Source organism: Pimephales promelas, chromosome 20 (genome assembly GCF_988280905.1).
Source record: "Pimephales promelas chromosome 20, fPimPro1.hap1.1, whole genome shotgun sequence".
Taxonomy (NCBI): domain Eukaryota; kingdom Metazoa; phylum Chordata; class Actinopteri; order Cypriniformes; family Leuciscidae; genus Pimephales; species Pimephales promelas.
In genome coordinates, this window is record NC_142788.1 from 31,214,358 (window position 1) to 31,241,353 (window position 26,996).

A 26,996-nucleotide genomic window follows, 5' to 3' on the forward strand; every position below is an offset into this window, starting at 1 on the left:
GAGGGTCAAGTTTCTGATATTGAGATATATACATCATCTGAAGCTCCATTGATGTACGTTTGTTATGATTAGACAATATTTGTCTGAGACACAACTATTGAAAATCTGGAATCTGAGGGTGCAAAAAAAAAAAAATCGAAACATTGAGAAAATCTCCTTTAAAGTTGTGCATTAATGTGCATTTAGACTGGTTCTGTGATCCAGAGTCACACATCGTCCACGTTTTCTCTGATCGGCATGATGCACTGAGAGATGCTCACGTGTTACAGGAAGTACCCAAAGAACATGTGCACGCAGTACGAACCCCGAGAGTTCAGTCCTGAGGAGAAAGAACATCTCCTGCGATCAGAGAGCCTGAGGAACTTCATCACATCTGTGGCTAGAAGGTCAGGTTACTCTCCACTCACTTCTCTCTTCTCGAGTGTGCTTATGCCGTAACATTCGGTTCCAGTTGCTCAAAATCGCTTTATATTTCCAAAGCATGGAATGCGTTTTCTCTCTTGTATTAAATGTTGCGCTCTTCTCTGGCGTGTGTCAGGTTGGAAGAGTCCCTGCAGCAGAATATCCTGTCAGACGTGTTCTGTGACGACTGGACGGTCCTGTGCGAGGACGACGGTGTGCCGACGGGGAAGACGGAGACTCAGCTGAAGGAGTATCAGTCGTTCATGGACCTGCACTTCAGCAAAGAGAAGAGCATCAGTCACGTGCACTGGCATCCCTCCATCAGCGGTCAGAGCACACACCTGTACAATACAACAAGAGTCAAATCAAATAGAATGAAATAGACATAGTACAAAAAATAAAATAAAATAAAATAGCCATAACACAAAATAAAAAAATAAATAAAAAAAATAAAATAATAATAAAATAAAATATCCATAGTGCAAAATAAAATAATAATAATAAAAAAATTTAAATAAAATAGCCATAGCGCAAAATAAAATAATAAAATAAAATAATAATAAATAAAATAGCCAAAGTGTAAAATAAAATAATAAAATAAAAATAAATAAAAAACACATAAAATAGCCATAGCGCAAAATAAAAATTAAATAAAACAAAATAAACTAATAATAAAATAGACATAGTGCAAAATAAAGTAATAAAATAATAATAAATAAAATAGCCAAAGTGCAAAATAAAATAATAAAATAAAATTAAAATAGCCAAAGTGAAAAATAAAATAATAAAATAAAAATAAAAAAACAAAAAAACAAAATAAAACAAAATAAAATAGTAATAATATAAAATAGCCAAAGTGCAAAATAAAGTAATAAAATAAAAATAATAATAAAATAGCCATAGTGCAAAATAATATAATACAATAAAAAATAATATAACATAGCCATAGTGCAAAATAAAATAAAATGATAGAAATAAAACAGTAAAATTAAATAAAATTAAATAGCCATAGTACAGAATAAAAGATCCATCATAATCAAATAAAATAATAATAAAATGAGATAGCCATAGTAAAAAATAACATAAAATATACATAATGAAAAATTTAAATAAATATCCAAGTGCTTTTAATAAAATAAAATAATAATAAAATAGCCCTAATGCAAGATGAAATAAAATAAAATAATATTAAAATAGACACACAATAAAATTATGAAATGTGTGTTTTTTACTGCATTTTCCCCATTGTTCTGCATAATAAAGAAGTGTGTTTTCAGGTGTGATTGCTGTGGCCATGACGGAGAGACTGTCTCTCGAGGAGCGGATCGACGACTCCACTAAACTCCTGTTAAACCCGTCATACATTCTCTTCTGGAGCTTCACTGACCCCATAAACCCACAGGTAATCAGCATCTTCATCATCATCAGTATTTATTACGTAAACAAAAGTTTCCAGTGTAATGTTTACTGGAGTATGTAAATAGCATGTTAAATACAAAATGCACAATCATACAATTGATTGATTGATTACTTTTATTATACTTGTGTTTTAACATGCATACACACAAAGAACCAACAATGTGCATAAATATAAAAACACCCAATCATAATAATAAATAAAAAGTGACCCGCTCAGTAAACAGCAACACTACCTTTCATTTAAGGATTTTCCCCCTATTTTTAATGATTTAATGAGTGTTAAGAACATTAACAGTGTTATTTCAGCGTGCGCCACTGTAACCGAGGCAGAACCGTGAGCAGAAGAACAGATGTCAACCCAATCCACTGTTTGCTTTGCAGTTGCAGCTTGAATGTCCTGAAGATGTTCTTTGTTTCCAGTTCTGTCCGTCAGACCCGAACATCATCGCTGGCGGCTGCCTGAACGGACAGGTGCACAACCAGTTTAACAGCACTTAACTGTTACACTCTTTTATCGTACATATTATCTCTTATGCGTCTGCTTTGATTATTTAATCATCATTTTAAAGGAAAGACACGATAGATAATTAGGGTGAAAATGTTAAAGTCCCCTGTGGTCAATCATTTTATCCCGTAAAACTCATCTTTGATCACCAAAATGACATATTTAAATGTTTTTCCTTCAAATATCTTTAATGTAACTCGACACCAGCAATGCTTTCGACTTATGAATTTGCACATGGTGTGTCTTAAAGCGTGTGTCCTAAACACAACATTAAAAGCTAGATTTACACCACAAGGGGAACTTAAACAGTATATATCACCATATTTCCCCCAGTTGACTACATTAAAAAAGTATTGTACCAAGTTTTTCTGAATATTATGTTTAAATGTACAAATAAGCCATTGTCTAATTAAACATGCACAAATTTGTATACACTTCCAGAACATAAATCTGAAGCCAGGTTCAAAATATTATTATATATTCATACATATATTATATTCTTATTTTAGAGTTAAAGGTTTTTACTGAGGGGATTCTGGATATCTCTTTTTATCACTCCATAAATCAGAAAACAATGTCAACAGCCTGAAAAAAATCACATTTTCACCATGTTTTTAGGAATAAGATGTTATATAAATCAGTGTGAGCGAAATATGAACAAACCCTTCAGTAAAATCCTTCAGAATATAGACAGGAATAAATCGGTAAATTTTGGTGTTTATAACTGCAGCAGAAGTGGAGGAAAAACTCTTTAAAGATATGTAGCGTAATTAAAAACTACAGACGCTTATAGAAGGTTTAATAAAATAAACACGTAATTGTTTATTTTGGATGTTTTCTTCCACTAATCTGAAAGGAGACAAAAGCAAAGCAAAATATTCAATAAACTCTAAATTGACCAGTGCATGAAAAACAATGGCTTAGAGTCTTGCCTTAAATAATCAGAAAATACTGTCAACAGTCTGAAAAAGTTTTTAGGAATAAAATATGATAAAAATCAGTGTGAGTGATATATGAACAAACCCTTCAGTAAAATCCTTCAGAATATAGACAGGAATAAATCTGTAAATTTTGGTGTTTATAACTGCAGCAGAAGTGGAGGAAAAACTCTAAAGATATGTAGCGTAATTGAAATCTATAGACGCAAATAGATAAAATACAATAAAATTAAGATTACATTTTCTTTACACTAATCTGAAGAAATAGCTCATAATCTTAACATTGAGCAGTGCATAAAAAACATGTGCCTTTTAATGTAAAGCACTTTAAATTTCCACCATGTATGAAGTGCGCTATAAACGAACCAGCCGTGTCGACTCATGACATGCAGTATATCGACAAACTTTTGTCTTGTGTACAGGTAGTGTTATGGGACATTTCAGCACATGTGGAGAGACTTCAGGACACCCGCAGTGGCAGCGACAACATCTCAAACAAACCAGTGAGTTACACACATACACACACACACACACACACACACACACACAGCTGTGTGTGCAAACAGAAGTTCACAACGGGTCATGTGACCACCAACAATCTGTTTAAAGCTCATTTAATGAACTGACGTTTAACTGATACCTTATATAAACACACTTTCCCAATCCCAGAAGATGAGCATTAAGAGCATGTGTGTGTTTGCTAGCAATGCTTTGGGAACATATTGTGTCCAGATGTGCTAAATGTGACACAACCTGCCTTTGAAGACATCCTCAAATGTAAAAATGACCTCTAAATAAAGACTGTGTTTCTATTTATTATTATTAGCTGTATATAAAAACAATACTAGATTATGGAATGTGCTCATTCAGATACATTGTAAAAAAATACTGCAATTTTAACAGTAAAAGCCTGTGACAATGCTGGTAAAAATCTGTATTGGTAAGTTCCCTTACTCTATACAGTAAAAAACTGTAATAGACCCAATGGGACGTTTCATTTAAATTTTACAGTAAAATACTGTAATGTGCGTTGGATGTCTACAATTTAGCAAAAGCGTCGTATATGACGCCATGGGATGAGAATGCGTTAAATGGGACGTTTCATTTAATTTTACAGTAAAATACTGTATAAATGTAAAATATAAAAATATAATCTTATAATATACAGTAAAAAATGATAATAGACCCAACAGGACTCTTCATTTAATTTTACAGTAAAATACTATATAACTGTAAAATGTAAAAATGTAAATATCATCTTATAATATACAGTAAAAAACTGTAATAGACCCAATGGGACGTTTCATTTAATATTAGAGTAAAATACTGTATAACTGTAAAATGTCATCTTATAATATACAGTAAAAAACTGTAATAGACCCAATGGGACGTTTCATTTAATTTTACAGTAAAATACTGTATAACTATAAAATGTAAAAATATAAATGTCATCTTATAATATACAGTAAAAACGCAAATTGATTTTCATTGAAATTACAGTCTCGTCTTAGTTTTCTCATCACTTGTGTAGATTAGAGTTTTATGTTGTTAAATTAATGTTTAAATTATAAATGTTAACATTAATTAAGATTACTAAATGCTGTAGAAGTATTTTTCATTTTCCATGTTAACTAAGAAAACTACCGGTAATGTTAAGAAATGAAACCTTACTGTAAAGTGTTTTTACACTATGCAAATCAAATGTGTTCATGTTTTTGCAGGACACAAGCGGTGTAATCCCCGTGGTGCGGTACTGCGCTGTGTCTGGGATAGAGAGCGGACACAAAGCTCCAGTCACAGACATTCAGTGGCTGCCAGAAACATTCGAGGTAAACCCGGGGTCAACTCTCCGCTCTCTAAAACAGAAACATACTGTATAGCGCTTACACCGCAAAACATCATTTATGACTCTGTGTTTCCGTCTGGTTTTCAGTCCCAACATTTCTTAAATCAAGATGCATTTACTAGATGAGTAAAATGATATCATGTCCTGTTTCAAAATTAATTGAGTTGATGCTTAAAAAATGGAGTAAGAAAAATAATGTTGTTTCTGTTCGAATTAAGATTATTTTTCTCACCCATCTGCAGATAATTTTGCTTTTTTAAGCATCAACGCACTTAATTTGGATTAATTCTCCAGAAAACAGGACATAATATCTTATACTTTTACTCATCTAATAAATGCGTCTTGATTTCAGAATTTTCTGTTATTTGCACTGGAAACAAGACAGAAATACTGAGTAAGAAAAGCTTTTTTTGCATTTAAGAGTTTAAATTTAAATCACACTGCAGTATTTATGCTCCTCAATTTCTCGCTCAGGTGTCCAGATTAGGGATTCCAGTGGAAAACCCGAGTCGTATGTCCGTTCAGATGGTCACGTGTTCTCCTGACTGGTGCTGCGATCTACACTAGACACACACACACACACACACACACAAATGTTTATGCTCTTGTTTAACATCAAACTCACTCCTCAATGTGTGTGTGTGTGTGTGTGTGTGTGTGTGTGTGTGTTTCAGCTGTGTGTTATTCTGGGATCTTCGACCTCCTCGTGTCGCGTCTCAGTCCCTCACGGACGTGAAACAGAAATCGGAGGAAAAGTCCCCGGAAAACCCTCATGGTGTACCAAACACCTTCAAACACCTCAACCTGACCTGGAAACCCTTGATCCGAGTGTGTGCTGCACACAAACACACACACACACTGCGCTTTAATTATTAGGGGTTCAAGCACAAGTGCTGAAACCCTTTTGTAATAGTAAGAATTGGTAAAACTGATAAGAGCTAGAGATGTGAAACCTGGCCAGATGGTAGGCCTCAATTTGCAGAATGAGCCCGATTGGCCCATAGGTGGCGCTAGAGCAACCAAAAAGTACTAAATTGTTCATAACTCCTCGACCGTTTAACTTAGACTCAAGGTTTTTACACCACTGTGACCCTTTTCTGAAGATGGACAAGATGTCTTTAGAACTGCTTTACAGCTGGAATTAAATCTGTTATTTTCCTGTTTATTATTGAGAAACTACTTTGTTTTATATAAAGTGCCTTTGCGCTGTGTACTGTAGGTCACCTTACCAAAGATCGGCTCTAGTGGTGAATACAGTCCTCTGAAGTTCAGCTTTCGGGACAATACAGTGGACTACGTTACAGGTATAGAGACTCCAGCACTATTTTACATTTATTCGGTGTATTTACAACCTGTTTGTGCAGCGTTGAGCTATGTAGCCAATCACAGGCTAATGTGTTGAGCGCATGAACCCACAAGAGTCCTTTTATTATTACCAGCAAAGTTTAAACTCAATGTCAGATTCATTGTACAGTGTAAAGCGCTTCATTGATTATAACTGGAGTTTTCACGTAAGTAGAGTTGAGTAATTCAAACTTTCATTTTGCACAAATTTAATTTAGAAAAATATATATTTGTTTTTTCATGCAAACAATTTGTTTAGGTGCTTTTTTCTTTATAATATATTCATGAAGCAAAAGCATCATCATCATAAAAATTTAAATAAAAAAATTTATATAAATTAAAATAAATAATTAAATAATAAATCGTTTATTTTAATCTAATGACAAAAATAAAATTAATTTAATTACGAAAAAGAGGAAATATTTTATTTTAAATAAATTATAATTGAATTTTTTAAAAATAAAATCAATAAATAATATAGCTGCAAGCAACGATGATGGGCCTATCCACTGTGACAATTAAAATTAATTTTTATAAGATAAAAAAAAAAAACACACAAAAAGATTAAGTATTTACTTTAGAATAAAAAGAAATATGTAAATATTTATATAAAACTAAGCTAAATATTTTATCTTTACTAAAAAAAAGTTGTTTACGTGCATGTCATGTGACCATTACCTGATATAAGAGAACCGTGATTGATTCAGGATGACATTATTATGAAATAATGCAATATTGTGCGACACCAAAAAGCTCTACTGACCTTTAATGCCTGTGTTTTCTGTCTAGGTGATAAACCCCCACAGGACACGGGTCGGGAAGGGTTCGCACAGCTCCGGGTGCCGTCGGCCAAACAGCAGAAACCCCTGGAGAACATCAGCACTAAACTATACGTGGGGACGGAGGTGAGGCGCTGGAACAAAGGAAATAAAAAAATTACGAGAATAAAGTTGAAATATTTCAAAAATAAAGTCCAATTATTTCAAAAGTCATAATATTTTGAAAATAAAGTCAAACTTACGAGAATTTTTGTAATTTTTTTGTAAAGAAATGCATTTGTGAATTCAAACTGCCTCAGACATGGATCTAAATATAATAGAAGCTTTTTACTTTTATCTGGGCTAATCTAACAACATGGCATTACTGTTTGTTTCAGGATGTTACAAAATATACTCTGCGCCGGAATAGACTTTACAGGCGAAAAATCAATAACTTCTATAAGACTGTATTCTCAAAATATTTCGACTTTAATCTTGAAATGATACGACTTTATTCTCTTAATTTTAGATTTAAAACTTTACTGTAATGCGTGTTACCGCTTTATTTTACTCTCTATTGTAATGAAGCTCAAATCAAATCATATCTTGTGGAGTAGATCATTTGTGTCTAAAGACAGGCGTGTGCTCTCGAGTCTCTTTTAGGACGGAGAACTCGTTTACAGCGACTGGAAAATGGAGAAGGACAACGACTCGGGACGACTGTTCAGTGAGTGAACATCCAAACACATTTACACACATGCGCAGATGAAAACATGAATGATTTAAGGTTTGAGACCATGAGGCTAAATAAACGATGACAAAATGTTCATTTTTGGATCTTTTGTTTTTATGCTAAAGTTATTGTTTCATGTCTGTTTTCTGCCAGGTGCCAAACCCACGCATCAGTTCCTCACACACCACGCTCTGGTGAACACCGTGAGCCGCTCTCCGTTCTTCGAGGACATCATCCTGACGGTGGGCAGCTTCGGTTTCGCCATCTGGAAGGAAGGGGTCATGGTGAGGTCACGGCACAAGCACATCAAACGGACAAAAGCATCTGAGCGTATTCTTCGAGGGCCCTATTTTACCGATCTAAGCTCAGGATCTAAAATGCACGGCGCAACCGTCCGAAATCCACTTTTGCTAGTTTAACGACGGGACAAATGGTTGGTGGTTCCGGCGCATGGTCTAAAAGGGATTCTCTATTCTCTTAATGAGTAATGAGTGTGTTTAGTTTTTATTAGCTCAGAATGAGGCATTTCTCTCTACACACACACATCCACATGTTTCTACGGTGGCCCTGAGCGGACAAACGCGTTTCGTCACTATGTTGTTCTTCGTGTAAAGAAGCTGCGAATAAAACACTGACACAATGATGGACAAGTGACAATAATATTCGCAATAACATTGTTTTACTGAATAATTAAGTAAACATAATTTCTTATTTAATCTTTGTAAAGAAACATCATTGCTTAACTGGCTACTCTCTGCTATCTCAGATCCTGTCGGAGTGCAATTCACAACCTCACCACTAGATGCTGCTAAAACCTACACACTGCAGCTTTAATACATTAACACATGAACCTTATTTTAAAGTGCTACCACTTTAGCTTATAATAGAATAGTAGTTTGGATCAGTTAGCATGTGCTGAAGGATTCTGTCTCACTTCTCGTTTCAGAGCGGCCCGATCCTCACGTCAGCCTGCTCTGAGATCGTGTGTACGATCGGCCACTGGTCCCTGTCTCGGCCGGCGCTCTTCTTCATCGGGAAGGAGGACGGGAAAATCGAGGTTTGGGATCTGCTGCAAAACACCCACAATCCCTCACAAACCCAGAAAATCAGCACCGCCTCCATCACCTGCATCCGATCCAGCAGCTCCTCAGGTGAGATATCGCTGCACTGCTGCGTTCCCTTTTAAACTGGACGTCACTGGAAATACACTGCCGTATTTTCTTTTATAAAGTCCTGTTGGGTCTATTACCCAAATATCTGCAAGAGTCTCTGCAACCACATTCTGTCATCCGTCAGGCCGGCAGATGCAATTACACAGAAGAGACAGCTCTCAGATTTCATCAGAAATATATTCATTTGTGTACAAAGAAACAGGAAGAAACACATTGAATTAAATGTGAAATTCTGAAATAGTATGTTTGTGTAAAACATACTCCAATAAATATGTTTCGTGTCTGTCCCGTAGGGAAGCATCATCTTCTGGCGGTCTCAGACCGTATCGGGACACTACACATCCTACAGATCCCATGGACCCTGCGCAAATCCTCCAGCAACGAGGTGAGAAGTCACGTCACCTTCATTTATACATCACTTTTAACAATATAACAACTATCAATACTGAATACAATACAGAATTCATCTATTCAGTTCATGGATTCTTTTCACAAACTGAAGACGCGTTTCCACAGTTATTTACACTAAAGAAATAAAGTCAATGTACGACTAGGATTTATAAGTGTATAACATGTTCTCTACAGAAACAGAATGTGAGGAAGTACTTGGAAAAGGAAGAGGAACGGCTGGAGTACTTTGAGAAACGGCAGATCAAACACGAGAAGCACAAGAAAGAGATGGAAGCTGAACAACTGAAGAAGAAGACGGTGAGAGGAACATTTGAGACGTGTTTACAGAAACATTTACTGGGTTTTTTTTTATAGTATAATAAAACTAAAACCATGAAAAACATTTTCATTACTTGGAAGAAGAAAAAAAACATTAACTGAAATTAAATAAGATGCTTAGAAAAAAACTTATTTCAGCTAGTTGTCAAAGCAATTATTCTTCATGATTTATCATCTATTTCTATGTGCTTTGAGATTGTGTACAAATTTAAGATTTAAATGGAATGCATAATTCCCGTCTATTTGGATTACACAGTTTTAACATAAACCGTCTAATAAACTTAATGTGATCAATGAAACGGGTATGGTAATGGTATAGTTTATTGCATCCATTTAAATAATAATAATTTTTGCATTCAAATTGCATATACGTAGCACAAATCTGTTAACAATTACATTATTCAAGTAAAATTTATGAATGTGTTTAAAAATATGGCTCAAATAAAAATAATCAACATTTAAATGTATGTTAAAATATATGAGATTGAAACAAATTGGTTTTGTTGATGATAATACGGTGCTTATTGTGAATTTAAACATGTTCAGTTAATTAGTGCTATTCCAGAAATCTGACCCGTTTCAATGATGTAATACAAATGGTTGGAATTCTTTTTAATGAAATTCTTTTTAATTCAAAAACATAAATCTTAAAATTAGTCCTAAATATTTTTTGAGTGTATTTCCATGACTATATGTATCTACTTAATCATATTTTGTGGACAAATTCATACCCAGAGGTGAGCTAAACTTCACAAAACCTGCTTTTGGGGACATCCTGATGTGTAAAAACAGCATAAATAAAACATTTTTTAATGTAAAAATTCTGAAGTTTTTCGGTTAGGGTTAGGTCTATCTAGCTGTTTATAAAAAAACAACAGAAGTCGATGTGATGTCCCCATTCCGATCGCAATGCAAACGTGTGTTTAAGCTCAAGCAAATACGGATGAAACCTGCTGCAGTTCAGCTGGAATGTGTGATTATGTGATTCCAGATCTGCTCAGACTTGCTGAATATATTTACTAAATATGAAAGTATGCTGCCGTCTGTGTCTCTGAGGGTCTAAAACACACATTTGTGTTTCACACCCCACGGACACATGATGCTGGAGGCTCTCTGGAGAGATTTCAGACAAGCACTTCATGTTTCGGATTTAAGGCAAGACACTACAGGCCAAACTTGTGTTTTTATGTACTGGTCAATTTTGAGATTCTGGGGTATTTTGCTTCAGTGGACAGAAAACATCCAAAACACACATTTAAGTGTTTATTTTATTGTATTTTATCTATTTGCGTCTGTAGATTTCAATTACACTACATACCTTTAAAGAGATTTTCCTCCACTTCTGCTGCAGTTATAAACACCAAAATTTACAGATTTATTCCTGTCTATATTCTGAAGGATTTTACTGAAGGGTTTGTTCATATATCACTCACACTTATTTTTATCATATTTTATTCCTTAAAACTTTTTCAGACTGTTGACAGTATTTTCTGATTTAAGGCAAAACTCTAAGCCATTGTTTTTCATGCACTGGTCAATTTTGAGTTTATTGAATATTTTGCTTTGCTTTTGTCTCCTTTCAGATTAGTGGAAGAAAACATCCAAAATAAACATTTACGTGTTTATTTTATTACACTTGCTTTAAGCGTCTGTAGATTTTAATTACGCTACATATCTTTAAAGAGTTTTTCCTCCACTTCTGCTGCAGTTATAAACACCAAAATTTACAGATTTATTCCTGTCTATATTCTGAAGGATTTTACTGAAGGGTTTGTTCATATTTCACTCACACTTATTTATATAGCATTTTATTCCTTAATTTATTTTATTTATTTTTCTGTTGTGAGTATTTTATGATTTATGGAGTGATAAAATATATATTCAAAACCCCCTCTGTAAAAACTGTTAACTCTAATATGTCAACAAAATTAATAAAACTTGTTCTAATGTTCAGATTTATATAAGTAAATATGTGCGTATTTAATTTGATTGCACATTTAACATTCCAGAAAACTGACGACTTTAATAACCACATGAAACGTTGTTGGTGTGTATAAAAAGCTGTAGTGTGAAATGGCCTTAACTTGTGTGAGTTGTTCATCAGGAGCCGGTGCCACTGAAACAGGTCGAGGAACTGGAGGCAGAAGCGTTGAAGGAATATCAAGAGTTTCTGGCTCTGGAGAAGACCGTTCTGAAGAACATGGGCCTCCTGACCCAAACGATGGACCTGTGACACATTAGAGACATCATCATCATCATCACCACAATCACGCTCAGGAGAAAAGCACAAGAACCTACAAATTACAGGTGTTCTAATTACAAGATTTAACACTGGTGTAATTAGTTAAGTTCTTTGAAAAATAAAACTCATCTAGTTTGTCATTCTGACTGACAATGTAAATCATTCAGTGTTATTCAGCGTAAACTTGCTTTTCAAAGAATCTTAACAGAATGCTAATGGAACAACATTCCAAATCTAATAATAATTTAAAATGCATTCTAAAGAATCAAATAAGAATCAGATTAGGTCAGAAATTCTGATTGGTTCCCAAATATTAGCAAAGCATTAGAATCCTTACTATAGCTAAAACAACTTGTGTATTAAGAGTTTTGTGAATGTAAAACTTCAGAAGGACAGATGGTGTGTTTTGTCCTTGTGAGTCGTAAGCGCAGTGACCTTGAAGATTGATTCTTCCTTCGGTTACTCGCCTGAGTTCATCTTTATTCTCCGTCAGCGCTGTAATCAAACCCGCTCTTAATCATCTGACAGATCCTACAGAACCGCTTATCTGGTTACATGCGCACATTCAGGCACTTAATGTCCAGTATTGATCAGCTTCAGCCCGACTCGAATCGATTCAGTACAGACTCTAAACTTCCTTCTCAAGAACAATCAATACACATGTAATGCAGGTTCAGTGACTTTCATAGAAGTGCATCTCGACTTTATCAAATGCATTTCTATAGGGTCACTTGTAAGGTTTTGGCGGCCCTAAAGTAATTGATTAATGTAGAATTTCACACTGTATACCTTTTTATTTACCATTTAAAACACTATGAAACGCCCTATCTCACGACCAATTCGTACGAATTTGTACGAATGATTAAAAAGTGACTAATTCATACGACCTCACTTGTACGATTTGTCTAAATCCACGTGATGGTTGGGTTTAGGGGCGGGGTCAGGGGTAGGTCATTCGTACGAATTCATACGAATTGGCCAATTCGTAAAATATGTACGATTTTGCACAAATCGTACTAATTCATACGAGTGAGGTTGTATGAATTGTTACGAATCGGCCACCTCGTAAAATTCGTACGAATTCCTGAATTCACTTGTTGTTCACAAGTTTGGGATCGGTAAGATTTTTAATTCTTTTAAAAGAAGTCTTTTTGCTCACCAAGGCTGCATTTGTTTGATTTAAAACAAAAAAACAACAACAATATTGTGAAATATTATTATAATGTAAATCATCTGTTCTCTATGTGAATATATAGTGAAGTGTAATTTATTCCTGTGATCAAAGCTGAATTTATCATCATTACTCCAGTCTTCAGTGTCACATGATCCTTCAGAAATCACTCTAATATGAGGATCTGATGATCAACAAACATTTATGATTATTATCACAGTTATTTAGATTTTTATTTCAGGATTATTTGATGATTATAAAGTTCAAAAGAACGGCATTTCTCTGAAATAGAAGCTTTTGTAACATTAAACACTTCCGTTCAAACAGTTTGTGGTCAGTAAGAATTTTTATTTTATTCTTTGAGGGGAAATAAAAAAAAAAAATCAACACTTTTATTCATCAAGGATGAATTAAATTGATCAAAACTGACAGAAAAGACATTTATAATGTTACAAAAGCTTCTATTTCAGAGAAATGCTGTTCTTTTGAACTTTACAATCATTAAATAATCCTGAAATAAAATATAAATAACTGTTTTCAACACTGATAATAATCATAAATGTTTCTTGATCATCAGATCCTCATATTAGAGTGATTTCTGAAGGGTCATGTGACACTGAAGACTGGAGTAATGATGAAAATATTCAGATTTGATCACAGGAATAAATAATTACACTGGATTATTTACACTGGAATAATATTTCACATTTTTTTCTTGTATTTTTAATCAAATAACTGCAGCCCTGTGAGCAAAAGAGACTTCTTTTAAAAACATCAAAAATCTTACCGATCTAAAACTAATACTGTCTTTGCATGCCAGTTTTGTAACACAATAATGATGAAGAAAGAGAAAATCACAAGCGATGATTTCTGATCCATTCCTCACACTGGAAATGAAGGTCAAATGGTGCAATGCATTATGGGATGCTATTTTTCTGCATCTCTTAAATCACATTAATGTATTAGTCACTGATCAATAACACTAATTCTCAAACTCATGCATGTTGTGTGTGTTGCATGAAGCCGCACGTCAGTCTATGAACCGAACAATCCCGTCTTGTGTTCGTCAATCTCAGCGCTTTCTCTCCTTAATCTGTTCCTGTCGGGCAAACAAAGGCAGTTTTGACTGAACCTGGCCGCGTGTCAACACTGATAAAGCTTTTCTCTCCGTCTGAGACTCTGATGGACGTGTAATTTACAGACTTCTACGAGTGCGATTTTACAGTATAAATGTTAAATGCACAGTGACGACATCAGAAGGATCACCTCGACAAATCGCACGGCCAATCAAAGGTCATCTCTTCCAGGCAGCCAATCACAACGCTCGGGTACACATCAAAGGGGTTTGACTGGGCCAATCGCACGTCTGAAGTCGAGCCAATCGCTGAAAGACGGTGTGGATGTTTATCGTAGAAAGCAAAGCAGGTGTTTCTGAAGACCAACATCTGCACTAAGATCTCACACACACACACACACACACACTGTAACATTACCATGGCTAAAGTACACTGTATTCAGCACAAACTCTGTGAGCATGCATGTAAAAGTTTGTAGTTTTCAGAAAATGACATTTATGCGTAGTTTGTGAAAAAAATGAGTGAATGAAATAAGGCCATTAAACCTATACTGTTGTTTTTTGTTCATAAGACTTTTGAAAACTGAATCACGAACACTGCAAAAAGTGCTTTTCTTATTTAGCGTTTTTGTCTTTTTTTTCCAGTCCAAATATCAAACATTTCATAAATCAAGATGCATAAAATTACATAAGATATTAAGTCTTGTTTTCTGGGAAATAAATACAAATACAAACAAGCAAAATTATCTTCCAATGGGGTGAGAAAAATAAGTTTGTTAATAATTTTGCTTGTTTTAAGCATCAACTCACTTAATTTTGATTAAGTCCTCCAGAAAACAGGACATAATATCTGATCTCTTTTTACTCATCTAGTAAATGCATCTTGATTTAAGAAATGTTAGATATTTGGACAGGAAACGAGACAGAAATTAGTAAAAAAAAAAAAAAAAAAAAAAAAGCATTTTTTGCAGGGTGGCCTACAATTTTTGCTTCAATACAATGTGAAAATCATCCTGCCCACTCATTCAAATAAAACAATTTAAAATTGGAAGGCTGATTTCGACAAAGGATTGAGGCATCTACTTTCCCTGCGCCGTGAAGGACAGAACGAGTGGATCCTTCACAGACTATCCCAAGATTCATTGCATGCCAGTGTTTTTTTGTTTTTGGCAAAGACTCACCTGATACATCAGACGGATGATGTCCGAGATCACCAGCTAATGTTCCCGTGACAAATTACAGGAACCGAAATGTGAATCCGCAGAGGAAAAACGTGACTCGCTGTAGCCTGACCTTGCTTAGTTCGATCACATGACCATCTGTAAATACAAGCGGCTAAAGATATCAAGATATTTCAAGAAAACCAGTCGAGTCATCAGGGGCTGCATGAAAAAGACTTTAATGTGATCATACTTCTTAATATCAGTACAAATAATATCTGCTTTAGTCGAGCGTTCATCTTAGCACAACCAAACTTTTACAAAAACCGCAGCAGAGACGAAGGAGAAAAACAGGAATGTTTTTATCAAAGCAGCTAACACGTTTCCTTCTTGCTGACCATGGATCGGTCAGGAAACCAGATTAAACACTCTAAAGGTGCGGCCACACTGGATTTGCATCAATACACATTTAAAAGCATGCATACTGAAAACTGCAATCTGGAGTAGATGGTTAACATTCTGAATTTAGCATTATATTTATTATTCAAATGAGAAGTCCATATGCAAGGCATCATATCCAATTTATATAGCAAAACAAGTATGTATTATTTTTTCATACTTTCGCATACTTAAAATCTAGTGTGACCGACTTACTGAGAGAAAACTGAGACCACGCCCACCGAACAAACCTCCAGTCGACTGCTTTTATTCGCTGGATTTGGTGACGTGGGAAACATCTGAGAATTTATTTTCTGTGTAACACATCCTTTATTTATATCTTTTAGAATGAGATTTCCAGGCAGACTGTAGCATTTCAATCTGTGGAAACCACTGTCAGACGAGAAGCACAATCAGAAAACGAGATTCAGTCTCGGATTCACAAGAACTGCAAATTTACAACCGAGCCATAAATGTGAGCAGCTGCCAAATGGAAAAAAAATATATAGAATTTCACTGTAATTAAAATGATCTCTATCTACACGCATAAATACATCCCATTGTAGGATACACTGAGAAACACTTAATTTTTGACCGTAAAGCTTTTGACCATGCAATGCTCAAATTTCCTGCACTTTCGTGACCATAAAATACTCAAAATCCATACTCATTCTGTGACTGTGGGTTATATCATTACATAGACCCGACAATATATATATATATGTATTTAAGGCTGATCTACAGGCCAAATACTACAAGGTAGCTGACGAACATTTAAATATGCACAAACCGAAGTGTACGTCATCGAAAATACATATTCCAACTATATTCCTATATACATACATGTGTCTGTCAAATACTGATGAGTTTGTAAATCCCTGGACTGCCGAGAAGGATGCATTTACAAATATAAAGATCAAAAGTGGGACTGCTATCGTCATGGTGTTATCATGTTACCATGAATATCACAGAGGCTATTTAGATTGCCCTTTTAATTTAAGTTAAATTTAGTGTTTAGCCCATAAACATCAGCAATTTAAGTTATTTTTTAAAAATTTCATCACTAAAGTTCTGCCTAACTATTATTAAATATAAAATTTACTATTTACTACAAGCATATTCATTTTCCGCTGTCTGTAGCTTCTTAAGCAGGATGTTTGAAGTAATTTTACAAGGAAAAAAAACTCAAACAGCTGCTGTTTTTATGTCAGATGACTGAAACCTCAACTAGAACAGCAGCGTTAGTCGCTCCCTGAATGAAAGGGTGTTCGGTGTCTGCGACTGCTCTTAGAGAGCCACCTTCCAGCAAAGTTTAACTCCAAAACATCTACCTGAAAGTTAAAAGATTAGAGCTGGAGATGAAGGTGGCCTTTCAGGAGGAGGACTGAACACCTCTGGTTTAGGGTGTAAGTGTTAGAACAGGGTAGGGTTAGGATGTAACATCCACAGATTAGAAAGTAAGGTGCAGGGATCTCAAACTATTGGCTAACACCATCTCAGTAAGGTAATTTGTGTTCGAGGCCTCTGATGCAGAGTTCAGGATCATTTGGTTGAGGTTTGGGTGCTCTATCCCGCTCCTGGTGATCTACCTCTTTAAAGGATCCCCAATTACCTGGTTAAATTGTGATTGGAGGGTTGGAACTTAAGTCTATAGAAAGCAAGACTTCCAGGAGCAGGACTGAACACCTCTTGAACAGGGTAGGCTTCGGATATGACATACCGAATTGAGGGTGTAGGGCGCAGGGATCTCAAACAACTAGCTAACACCACCTCGCTAGGTAATTTGCATTCGAGACCCTTGACGTAGAGTTCAAGATTGCGATCAATCCCGCTCCTGGTGATCTACCTCTTTAAGTGATCCCCAATTAGCTGGTTAAAGTGTGATTGGAGGGTTGGAACCTAAGTCTATAGAAAGCAAGACTTCCAGGAGAAGGACTGAACACCTCTAGAACAGGCTAGGCTTTGGATATGACATACCGAATTGAGGGTCTAGGGAGCAGGGATTTCAAACAACTAGCTAACACCACCTCGCTAGGTAATTTGCATTCAAGACTTGATGCAAAGTTCAGGATCATTGAGTTGAGGTTTGGGGGCTCAATCCCTCTCAAGGAGATCTACCTCTTTATGTGATCCCCAATGAGCAAGTTGAAGTCTGATTGGATGGCCGAAACTTAAGTCTATGGGTAACAAGATCTCCAGGAGTAGGACTGAACACCCCTGGTTTAGAGTGTAAGAAAAGGATTCGGCTTCGGATATGACATTCAGAGTTGAGGGTCTAGGGCGCAGGGATCTCAAACAACTAGCTAACACCACCTTGCTAGGTAATTTGCATTCAAGACTCCTGATGCAAAGTTTAGGATCATTGGGTTGAGGTTTGGGGGCTCAATCCCTCTCAAGGAGATCTACCTCTTTATGTGATCCCCAATGAGCAAGTTGAAGTCTGTTTGGATGGCTGAAACTTAAGTCTACGGGTAGCAAGATCTCCAGGAGTAGGACTGAACAACCCTGGTTTAGAGTGTATGAAAAGGATTCGGCTTCGGATATGACATTCAGAGTTGAGGGTCTAGGGCGCAGGGATCTCAAATAACTAGTTAACACCACCTTGCTAGGTAATTTGCATTCAAGACCCTTGATGTAGAGTTCAAGATTGTGCTCAATCCCGCCCCTGGTGATCAACCTTTTTATGTGATCCCCAATTAACTGGTTAAAGTGTGATTGGAGGGTTGGAACTTAAGTCTATAGAAAGCAAGATCTCCAGGAGCAGGACTGAACACCTCTAGAACAGGCTAGGCTTCGGATTTGACATTCCGAGTTGAGGGTCTAGTGCGCAGGGATCTCAAACAACTGGCTAACACCACCTCGCTAGAGAATTTGTTCAGGATCATTGGGTTGAGGTTTGGGGGCTCGATCCCGCTCAAGGAGATCTACCTCTTCATGTGATCCCCAATGAGCTCATTAAAGTGTGCTTAAGTCTACAGGTTGCAAGATCTCCAGGAGCAGGACTGAACACCCCTGGTTTAGGGTTAACAGAATTAGGGTTCGGATATGACATTCAGGGTAGAGGGACTAAGGCGCAGGGCTCTCAAACAACGAGCTAACACCACCTCGCTGGGTAATTTGCATTTGAGAATTCTGTCATCAATAAATCACCCCCATTGTGTTACAATCCCATAAGACTGTCCCTCCATTGAAAGTATTGACCTAAAAACTCCTACGTTTCAAAACAATTATAAAAAGAAATTGTAAAATAAATCCACATTAACTGCGTTTTTTAATCCAAGCCTTCTGAGGAGACACGCAAGAACCAATGAGGTTTGTTCTCATGCGTCAAGCAAGTACAGTTAAGCTTTGTTTATGTTTGCTGATAAAAGTCTTATGGATTTGGAATAACATGCGGTGAGTAAATGATGACAGAATTTACTTCCTTTCGTTAGAACTGGAGCTGAAGGTAGCCTTCCAAGAGCAAGACTGGACTCTCCTGGTTTAGGATAAGGTTAGGATAAAACACTCATAGCTTAGGAAGTAGAGTACAGTGATCTCAAACTACTCGTTCAAACCACCTAACTAGGTAATTTGCATTTGAGATATCTGGTATAGGGTTAGGGTAGGGTGTTCATTCCCGCTCCTGGTGATCTACCTCTTTAAGTGAACCCCCAAAGACCTTGATTAGCTGGTTCAAGTGTGTTTGGAGGTTTGGAACTAAAGTCTCCAGGAAGTCGGACCACCATGAGCAGGAGTGAGTTCCCCTGGTTTAGGATCTGGGATTTATCTGTAGTACCTAGTTCTCCCACCGTAAGGCTTTACACCTGTACCTGAACTAGCCGTGCCTCTAACAGCAGGCCCTATAAGTGCATTGGTTTTCATCATAATGTTTTGTACCTCTTTAGAAAGTAAAAAGCTCTCGCTGTCGTAAGCACCACCTTGACACAATGAAGGCACCTGGCGCACCCCTCGGGGTTCAATGAGTTCTTCTCATAAGAAGAAAAACAATAACACGATCAACAACATGGAGACCCGGAGACAAACAAAAACACAAATCAGAAGTGAGGAATGTCTTCTTGTACATGCATCCCAAGTGTGCATGGGAGCGAGAACGTACCATACCGCTTAAGTCTGTAGGGAATCACCACCATATGTCCACTGTGCTGGTAAAGAGTCAATAACCAACGTTGAGCTTATTCTTGTTGAGCTCCCTCTCCAGGTTGCCAATGAGAGTGTCGATGCTCTCCTGCAAGTCCCGTAGGTTGACCCTGTTGCTTAGTACTGGGCTGATCTCCTGGATCTTCATGTAGGCCTGGTAGGTGTGCTCTTTGGGTCTGTGCTCCTCGTAATCGGGGAGGATCTGATCGCAGGGGCTGATAGGTAGAGGTTCCTCTACTTGTAGCCTATCCAACTCTCGTGTATCCTCTTCCTCACTCAATTCCTCCTCTATCTGCATTTCCTCAACCCTCTCCATTGCCTCATCCACCTCGGGAAACTCTTGTTCAGGGACCACATCTTCAGTACCCTTCGGTAAATCCTCCTGTCCCACGTTCGGAGGCTCTTCGCTGGGAACGTCGTCATAGTCGGCCTCCTCCAGGCAGCTCGGTTGGAGGTAAGTTTCCCGGCATCGGCTCCAGTCCCCGGCGTAGCGGTTACTGGGACTGTCCAGACGTCCAGGTCTGGGTCGCAAAACTCCAGCCATGTCCGCCTCAGTTAAATTCAACACCTGTGGACGCTCTTTCCTCCTCCTTACGGCAGCCGTCACCACTGGGAGCGACTCCATCAGGGCAGGAACCGGAGATGAAGATTTACCCTGAGCGTCCACAACTAAAAGAGAAAGAAAACAATGGGTTTATACACTTGAATACAAATTGATGACACACTTCAGATGGTGAGAGAATATATGGAATAACCAGTGTTGGGGGATGTACTTCAATAGCTTCAATCTAGTAAAATAAATACTTCAAATGAGGCAATACTTTGTACACATTAAAAAGGTTTACTAAAATGAATGGTACTTTACTGGCATTACTTGATAGAGAGAGGATAATTTAGGCGTTTAGACTTTTAGTTAGTTACTCCCCAACACTGTCAATAACATATGGGTTTTTTACATAAAAAACAAAGCATGCAGAACAAATGAGACAGATGCCACAAGACCCTAAAAAACTCAAAATCCTAACTACCGACACCAACCCAATTTGGCCAAACATCAAATACTTTTATTTGTGTTCTGCCCCCCCACCTATTAAACTAAGTTGCCACAAACGTTGTAACTCTGGCTGATCTGGTGAGGGAGAGTGGCACAACAGAGGCAAACTCATTATCTTTAGCTTCTATTTAAACAAATCGGCATGCTAGCAAGATATTCAGATCATGAAAGAATAGCAGAAGACACGCAAAGCACACCGGTTAATCCCGTTTACCTGCCCCGATCTGCCCTCTAAACCCTTTGGTGATTTTAGCGGCCTACATGTGATGGGACGAGTAAAATAAAACAAAAAGACAAGCACAAATAAATATACAATCTACAAATGAGAGCTAAACAATTAGATTCGCTGCTCTGAAGTCCAGAGAATACTTGATACTTTATATTTTTGATAGCGTGTGCGAACGCAAGCGGGAGACCCATGTGCTCTAGAGAGTTTCATCTTTGTCCAGTGTCTGCGCTATTTCTCTCCAGAAGTTGAAACGAATCGAATGTGTGTGAATCTCACATGCCGTTTATTATAATGAGGGTAATGTATAATAGCGAGTGTTTAGTTCTCACCGGGCCAGAGCTGGAGCAGATAGTGCAGCACCTCGATGTGCTTCTTGAAGTGCAGAGCGCTGGCCAGCTCCTCGGAGTCGATGAAGACCCGGTTCCCGTGACACGACGCCTCTTGCCGCTGGCTGAGCAGAACCGGTCCGAAACACACCGCCAGGTTCTGGCAGGTCATCTTATTCACCTCGTGATGAGACGCCACGCGCTTCAGGTGATCCAGGAGCTTACGCAGGGTCGCCTGGAGAGCAGAAACCACAGGTGTGAGACGACCTGAACCATCCTTGAGTAAAGCACAGATCCCTTACAGTGAAGATAACTCTTTACACGCTACCAATTCCAATTTCTTTAAATACGGTAACTAATTACATTTACTCAAACACTTCACACCAGTGGCAGAAACACACACACACACACACACACGTGAGGTCATGGATAGTGTCCCTGTACCTTCTCCACGTCGGGCAGGATCTCCATCAGGCTGACGGCGTGATCCGTGTCGAGCAGGTCGTTCTCACACACGCCGCTTCCCATCAGCAGCGGCCGCTTCGACATCGCCTCCAGAACCGACTCGTACAGCGGCGGAGTGATCAGAGGACGAGGAAGCTCTCGCAGAAAATCCTTCAGCACGCCTACACACACACACACACACACACACACACACACATCAGATCAGCACAGCGAAACAGCCCACAGGAAATAGAGGAAAAAAAAGATATAGATAAATCTTTTATAAACTAAAAATATATAACATAAAAATTAAATTATAATAAATCCATAAATAGATTAAATAAATAAAAATATAATTTAAATAAATATATAAATAAACAAATACATAAATTATAAAAAAAAAAATTATAAATGATAAAAATAATAATTAAACCAATCAATAAAAATATCAATAAAATTATATATAGATAATATAAAAAAAATTAAAAACAAGAAAATAAACAAATAAATAAATGTAAAAGTAATTCATAAAAATAAGTGTTGTAAAAAATAACATAAGAATTAGATAAAAAAAATAAGAAAAGTCGATTAAAGATAAAAAATATGTAAATAAATACATAATAAAAACAATATTGAAATAAATAAAAATAAGTAAAACACAAACAAATAAATGTAAAATAATTCATGAAAATGTAAAAACATAAAAACAAGATTTGAATAAACAAATAAAATAAATAAATAACTGATAAGAATTAGATTAAAATAAATTAAGAAAACTTGATAAAAAAAAACAAATACATAAAAATATGACAAATAAAAACTAGATTATAATAATCAAAAATAATAGATTAAAAAAGTAAATAAATACACACACACACACACACACACAATTGAATATGTGGTTTGTGGGGCTGAGCCAGAGCTAAATACAGACACACACACACACACACACACACGTTTATTTAGCTACTTTGTGGGGACTCCATAGACGTAATAATTTTATACTGTACAAACTGTAGATTCTGTCCCCTTACACTAACGTGTGTTTTTACTGTGTGTTCATGAGCTGGTATCCTCAACAGTCCCACAGGGGTTTCAGATTCACTGACACACACACGATGATTAGCACACTGCAAATAGAAGCGCTAATTCAGTCAGAAGTGACCTCTGACCTCGGAAGTGTGTGTGACTGAGACAGCAGCATGTCATGAGCAGCAACTGAAGACACACACACACTTACGCACGCACATGCACTCACATATATACGCTGAACAATATTGATATGTTGATATGTAAAAGTTTGCTATATATAGCAGATTGATTGGCTGGCTGGTGGCCAGATGCATGATGGGACATTCAGCCACACAAGACAAATAAACACCACCTGCTCATACAAAACTACACAGCGGGCATCAAGCTCACACCACACACATATAAGCACACGCATGAACGCACATGTGCACACACACACACACACATAAATCTATGCTGAACAAAATGGAAAGTTGATATGTAAATGTGTGTAACCGTAACACGCGTGTTCATACCTGTGATGACGTTGATATCCGGATAGTTGTTTTCCGAGAGCTCGACGCTGTGACTGTCCCTCTCGAACGCTTCCCGGAGCTCCTTCTTCACCGCAGCCGAACCACAGAGACGATACAGACCCACCACCTGTCAATCAAACACACAGCTGTCAATCAAACACAACCTGTCAAACAAACACACAACTGTCAAACACACCAGCTGTCAATCAAACACACAACTGTCAATCAAACACAACAGCTGTCAATCAAACACACAGCTGTCAATCAAACACACAACTGTCAATCAAACACAACAGCTGTCAATCAAACACACCAGCTGTCAATCAAACACACAACTGTCAATCAAACACACCAGCTGTCAATCAAACACACAACTGTCAATCAAACACACCAGCTGTCAATCAAACACACAACTGTCAAACACAACAGCTGTCAATCAAACACACAACTGTCAAACACAACAGCTGTCAATCAAACACACAACTGTCAATCAAACACAACAGCTGTCACTCAAACAACAGCTGTCAATCAAACACACCACCTGTCAATCAAACACAACAGCTGTCAAACACAACCTGTCAAACACACAACTGTCAATCACACACACAACCTGTCAATCAAACACAACAACTGTCAATCAAACACACCACCTGTCAATCAAACACACAGCTGTCAATCAAACACAACTCGTCAATCAAACACACAACTGTCAAACACAACAGCTGTCAATCAAACACACCAGCTGTCAATCAAACACACAACTGTCAAACAAACACACCACCTGTCAATCAAACACAACCTGTCAATCAAACACAACCTGTCAAACAAATAGCTGTCAATCAAACACAACCTGTCAAACAAATAGCTGTCAATCAAACACAACCTGTCAATCAAACACGTATGAGTTGTGTGAGTCTGTATGCATGTGTGTGTGTGTACCTGTGTTTGTGTATCTGTATGTGTGTGTGCCTTTATGTAGGTGTGTGTGTGTGTGTGTGTCTGTGTGTGTGTTAAACTCTAAAAATGTCACCCAGAGGAAATAATATCTTGTTCTAACAGCCGAGAAGTTCCTGAATCCAGCGACCGCTTCCTCTGCTCTCCGCGACACACACACACACACACACACACACACACACACACACACACACTCTGTGACTCTCAGTGACCGCAGACTCGATCGCTAGCGTGACACACACTAAACCACACTAGGAATGTTTGATTTGGGCTGCAGCCACACGTATCCACTAGACTCACACACACACACACACACACACACACACACTGTCCGGAGCGGCTCTTAGAGGTCAGACTAATGCGCAAACACAGCAAATCTATATTTTCAAAAACACATTTTACTTTAAAACGGCAAGAAAATCAAAGCCATAAATCTAAACAAGTTATGCTTCAAATTTGAGCTTCATATTTTTACAAAAATAAGCGTTCAGTGAGAGTGTGTTCGACTGCAGTACCAAACGCTTCCACTAGAGGAAACTCATCACTCATGTCTGACCGTGAGAAACACAAATGTGATGATTTATTTCAGGACCATTTAACCTTTTTGTGCATTCACACACACACCTCACCACGTTTCGTACCATTCCGATAAAGTAAAAAAAAAAAACAACGTACAATTTGTCGGTCAAAAAGGCAACAAAAGGGTTAAACAGGCAAGAAGGGCTGGGGAAAAACCCTCACGGCACACAGCCAATCATTAACACACACACACACACACACACACACACACACACACACACACACACACACACACACACTGGGTGGATGTTTCCCCGCGGCCTTAGTTCATAAGAAGCATTCCTTCAGCATGCGTGACCTTCGCATTTCATGCGTCTTAAGGCAAACTATAGACGAATCCGACGAGCGTTCTGTGTAGGCTGCCATCTTGTGGCGACGCCATTACTGAGCTGTTACACAGGCATATAGACATATGCACCGGTATGTAAACAAACCTCGGTGATAACGCAAACTCACCCTCGATGACAGCTACAGCCAGGCAGAATGACTTGTTGGTTTGATCTGTGACTGCAGTGGCCTCCAGTCACAGATGAAGGTACAAACGATCTTACAGATTAACGTTATTTATGAAAATAGCTTGGCAAGCTAGCTAGGCTAACGTTTGCTAACGAGGAAACTATAAAAAGATCTGTCCATTTGGCAACAATAAATAAATAAATGAATGAAATCAAATAAACAAATTCATGTTTTTCATTTGTGTCCATTATTTATCTCATTTTCACATTGCAACAGGCAAGGGTAAGGTAACGTTACAGCTAGAAAGTATACATAATATCGACCAATTAGTGTTTTTAAACCATGGAAAGAGGTCAATATAACAGCAGGAAAACAATTATGTCACATAACGTTACATTTAGCTCAGGAAAGCCATTTAATGACCATAGCATGTTAATTGAATAGAAAAAATAGCAAGAGAGGAGATTTTGCTGATCACTATATCACATATTTATTATATTTTTTTTACTTATGTCATTAAATAATTGTTATTATACGCGAATGTCCACGTCTTGTACTCGCCCAGGAAATCTGTAAACCGTACGCCAGACAGGGGCAGTCGACCCGGGGTATTCACAATGTTTTTTTCTTCAAAATTGAAATTTTACTGCCACCATTGAAACAATTTATAACGGAAACTGTTTACCCACTCGACATTATACAAGGGATAACGTTGTAACGTTAGTGACAGTCGTAAATCGCTGGCTGTTTATTCCACTGGACGCAAGTTGCAACTAAAACAATAGGAGGCAATGGCGCAACGCTACCCAGCAACAGCTCAGTAATGGCGTCCCGCTTACTTCCGGTAGTTTCGCCGGATTCGTCTATACAAGCTTTAGTAAAGTTCCCACACACATCGTGATCAGCAGAGCGCCCACCTTAAAACAAGTTCACTTACCAACAATATTATAATTCAGTGAACTAAATACAGAACAACTACATAGAATATACTTCATTTTAGCTTTTAAAGGGCAGTGAACACAATTAATGTCACATGACCAAGCATATTCACATTAGTCGAAACTGTACCAGAAGTGCACTTGTCACATGACCTCACTACGCCGCATGAATCCAGGAACAGTTCTTCTTGATTTTGGCTACAAATGTAGTTGTTACTTCAGATGCTAAAAAATCTTAAATACTGCACACTAACTTAACAAGTATGTGACTTTTTATGAACATTATAGTTGATACCGATAATTCTTTATGTTTGAAAGATGATAACCGATATATTGGTTATACACTCAATCCAAAATTTTCAAGAGTCAGATTACAAAAAATTAAAAGCACACAAGC

General features: G+C 37.3%; 2 protein-coding genes across 3 annotated transcripts in view; one reads left to right on the forward strand and one right to left on the reverse strand.

Annotated features, from left to right (window-relative positions):
* dnai3 (dynein axonemal intermediate chain 3) overlaps positions 1–12,228 on the forward strand; it is a 15,634-nt gene extending 3,406 nt beyond the window's left edge. Inside the window, exons 5-20 of the mRNA XM_039653078.2 lie at positions 270–386; positions 539–729; positions 1,680–1,804; positions 2,203–2,292; positions 3,687–3,767; positions 4,986–5,093; positions 5,585–5,658; positions 5,785–5,938; positions 6,330–6,414; positions 7,244–7,359; positions 7,876–7,939; positions 8,099–8,229; positions 8,892–9,096; positions 9,411–9,502; positions 9,703–9,825; positions 11,951–12,228. Coding sequence (XP_039509012.2) covers positions 270–386; positions 539–729; positions 1,680–1,804; positions 2,203–2,292; positions 3,687–3,767; positions 4,986–5,093; positions 5,585–5,658; positions 5,785–5,938; positions 6,330–6,414; positions 7,244–7,359; positions 7,876–7,939; positions 8,099–8,229; positions 8,892–9,096; positions 9,411–9,502; positions 9,703–9,825; positions 11,951–12,079 — 1,885 coding nt within the window. The 3' untranslated portion in view covers positions 12,080–12,228. The remainder of the gene's footprint in view (positions 1–269; positions 387–538; positions 730–1,679; positions 1,805–2,202; positions 2,293–3,686; positions 3,768–4,985; positions 5,094–5,584; positions 5,659–5,784; positions 5,939–6,329; positions 6,415–7,243; positions 7,360–7,875; positions 7,940–8,098; positions 8,230–8,891; positions 9,097–9,410; positions 9,503–9,702; positions 9,826–11,950) is intronic.
* Positions 12,229–15,717: 3,489 nt separating this feature from the next.
* The window catches only part of syde2 (synapse defective 1, Rho GTPase, homolog 2 (C. elegans)), a 28,676-nt gene continuing 17,397 nt past the window's right edge, over positions 15,718–26,996 (reverse strand). For both annotated transcript variants that reach the window (XM_039652180.2, XM_039652181.2), the window contains exons 4-7: positions 23,673–23,799; positions 22,126–22,307; positions 21,685–21,916; positions 15,718–20,741 (exon numbers count right to left, since the gene is read on the reverse strand). In XM_039652180.2, the coding sequence (XP_039508114.2) occupies positions 20,089–20,741; positions 21,685–21,916; positions 22,126–22,307; positions 23,673–23,799 (1,194 nt within the window). In that variant the 3' untranslated portion in view covers positions 15,718–20,088. The remainder of the gene's footprint in view (positions 20,742–21,684; positions 21,917–22,125; positions 22,308–23,672; positions 23,800–26,996) is intronic.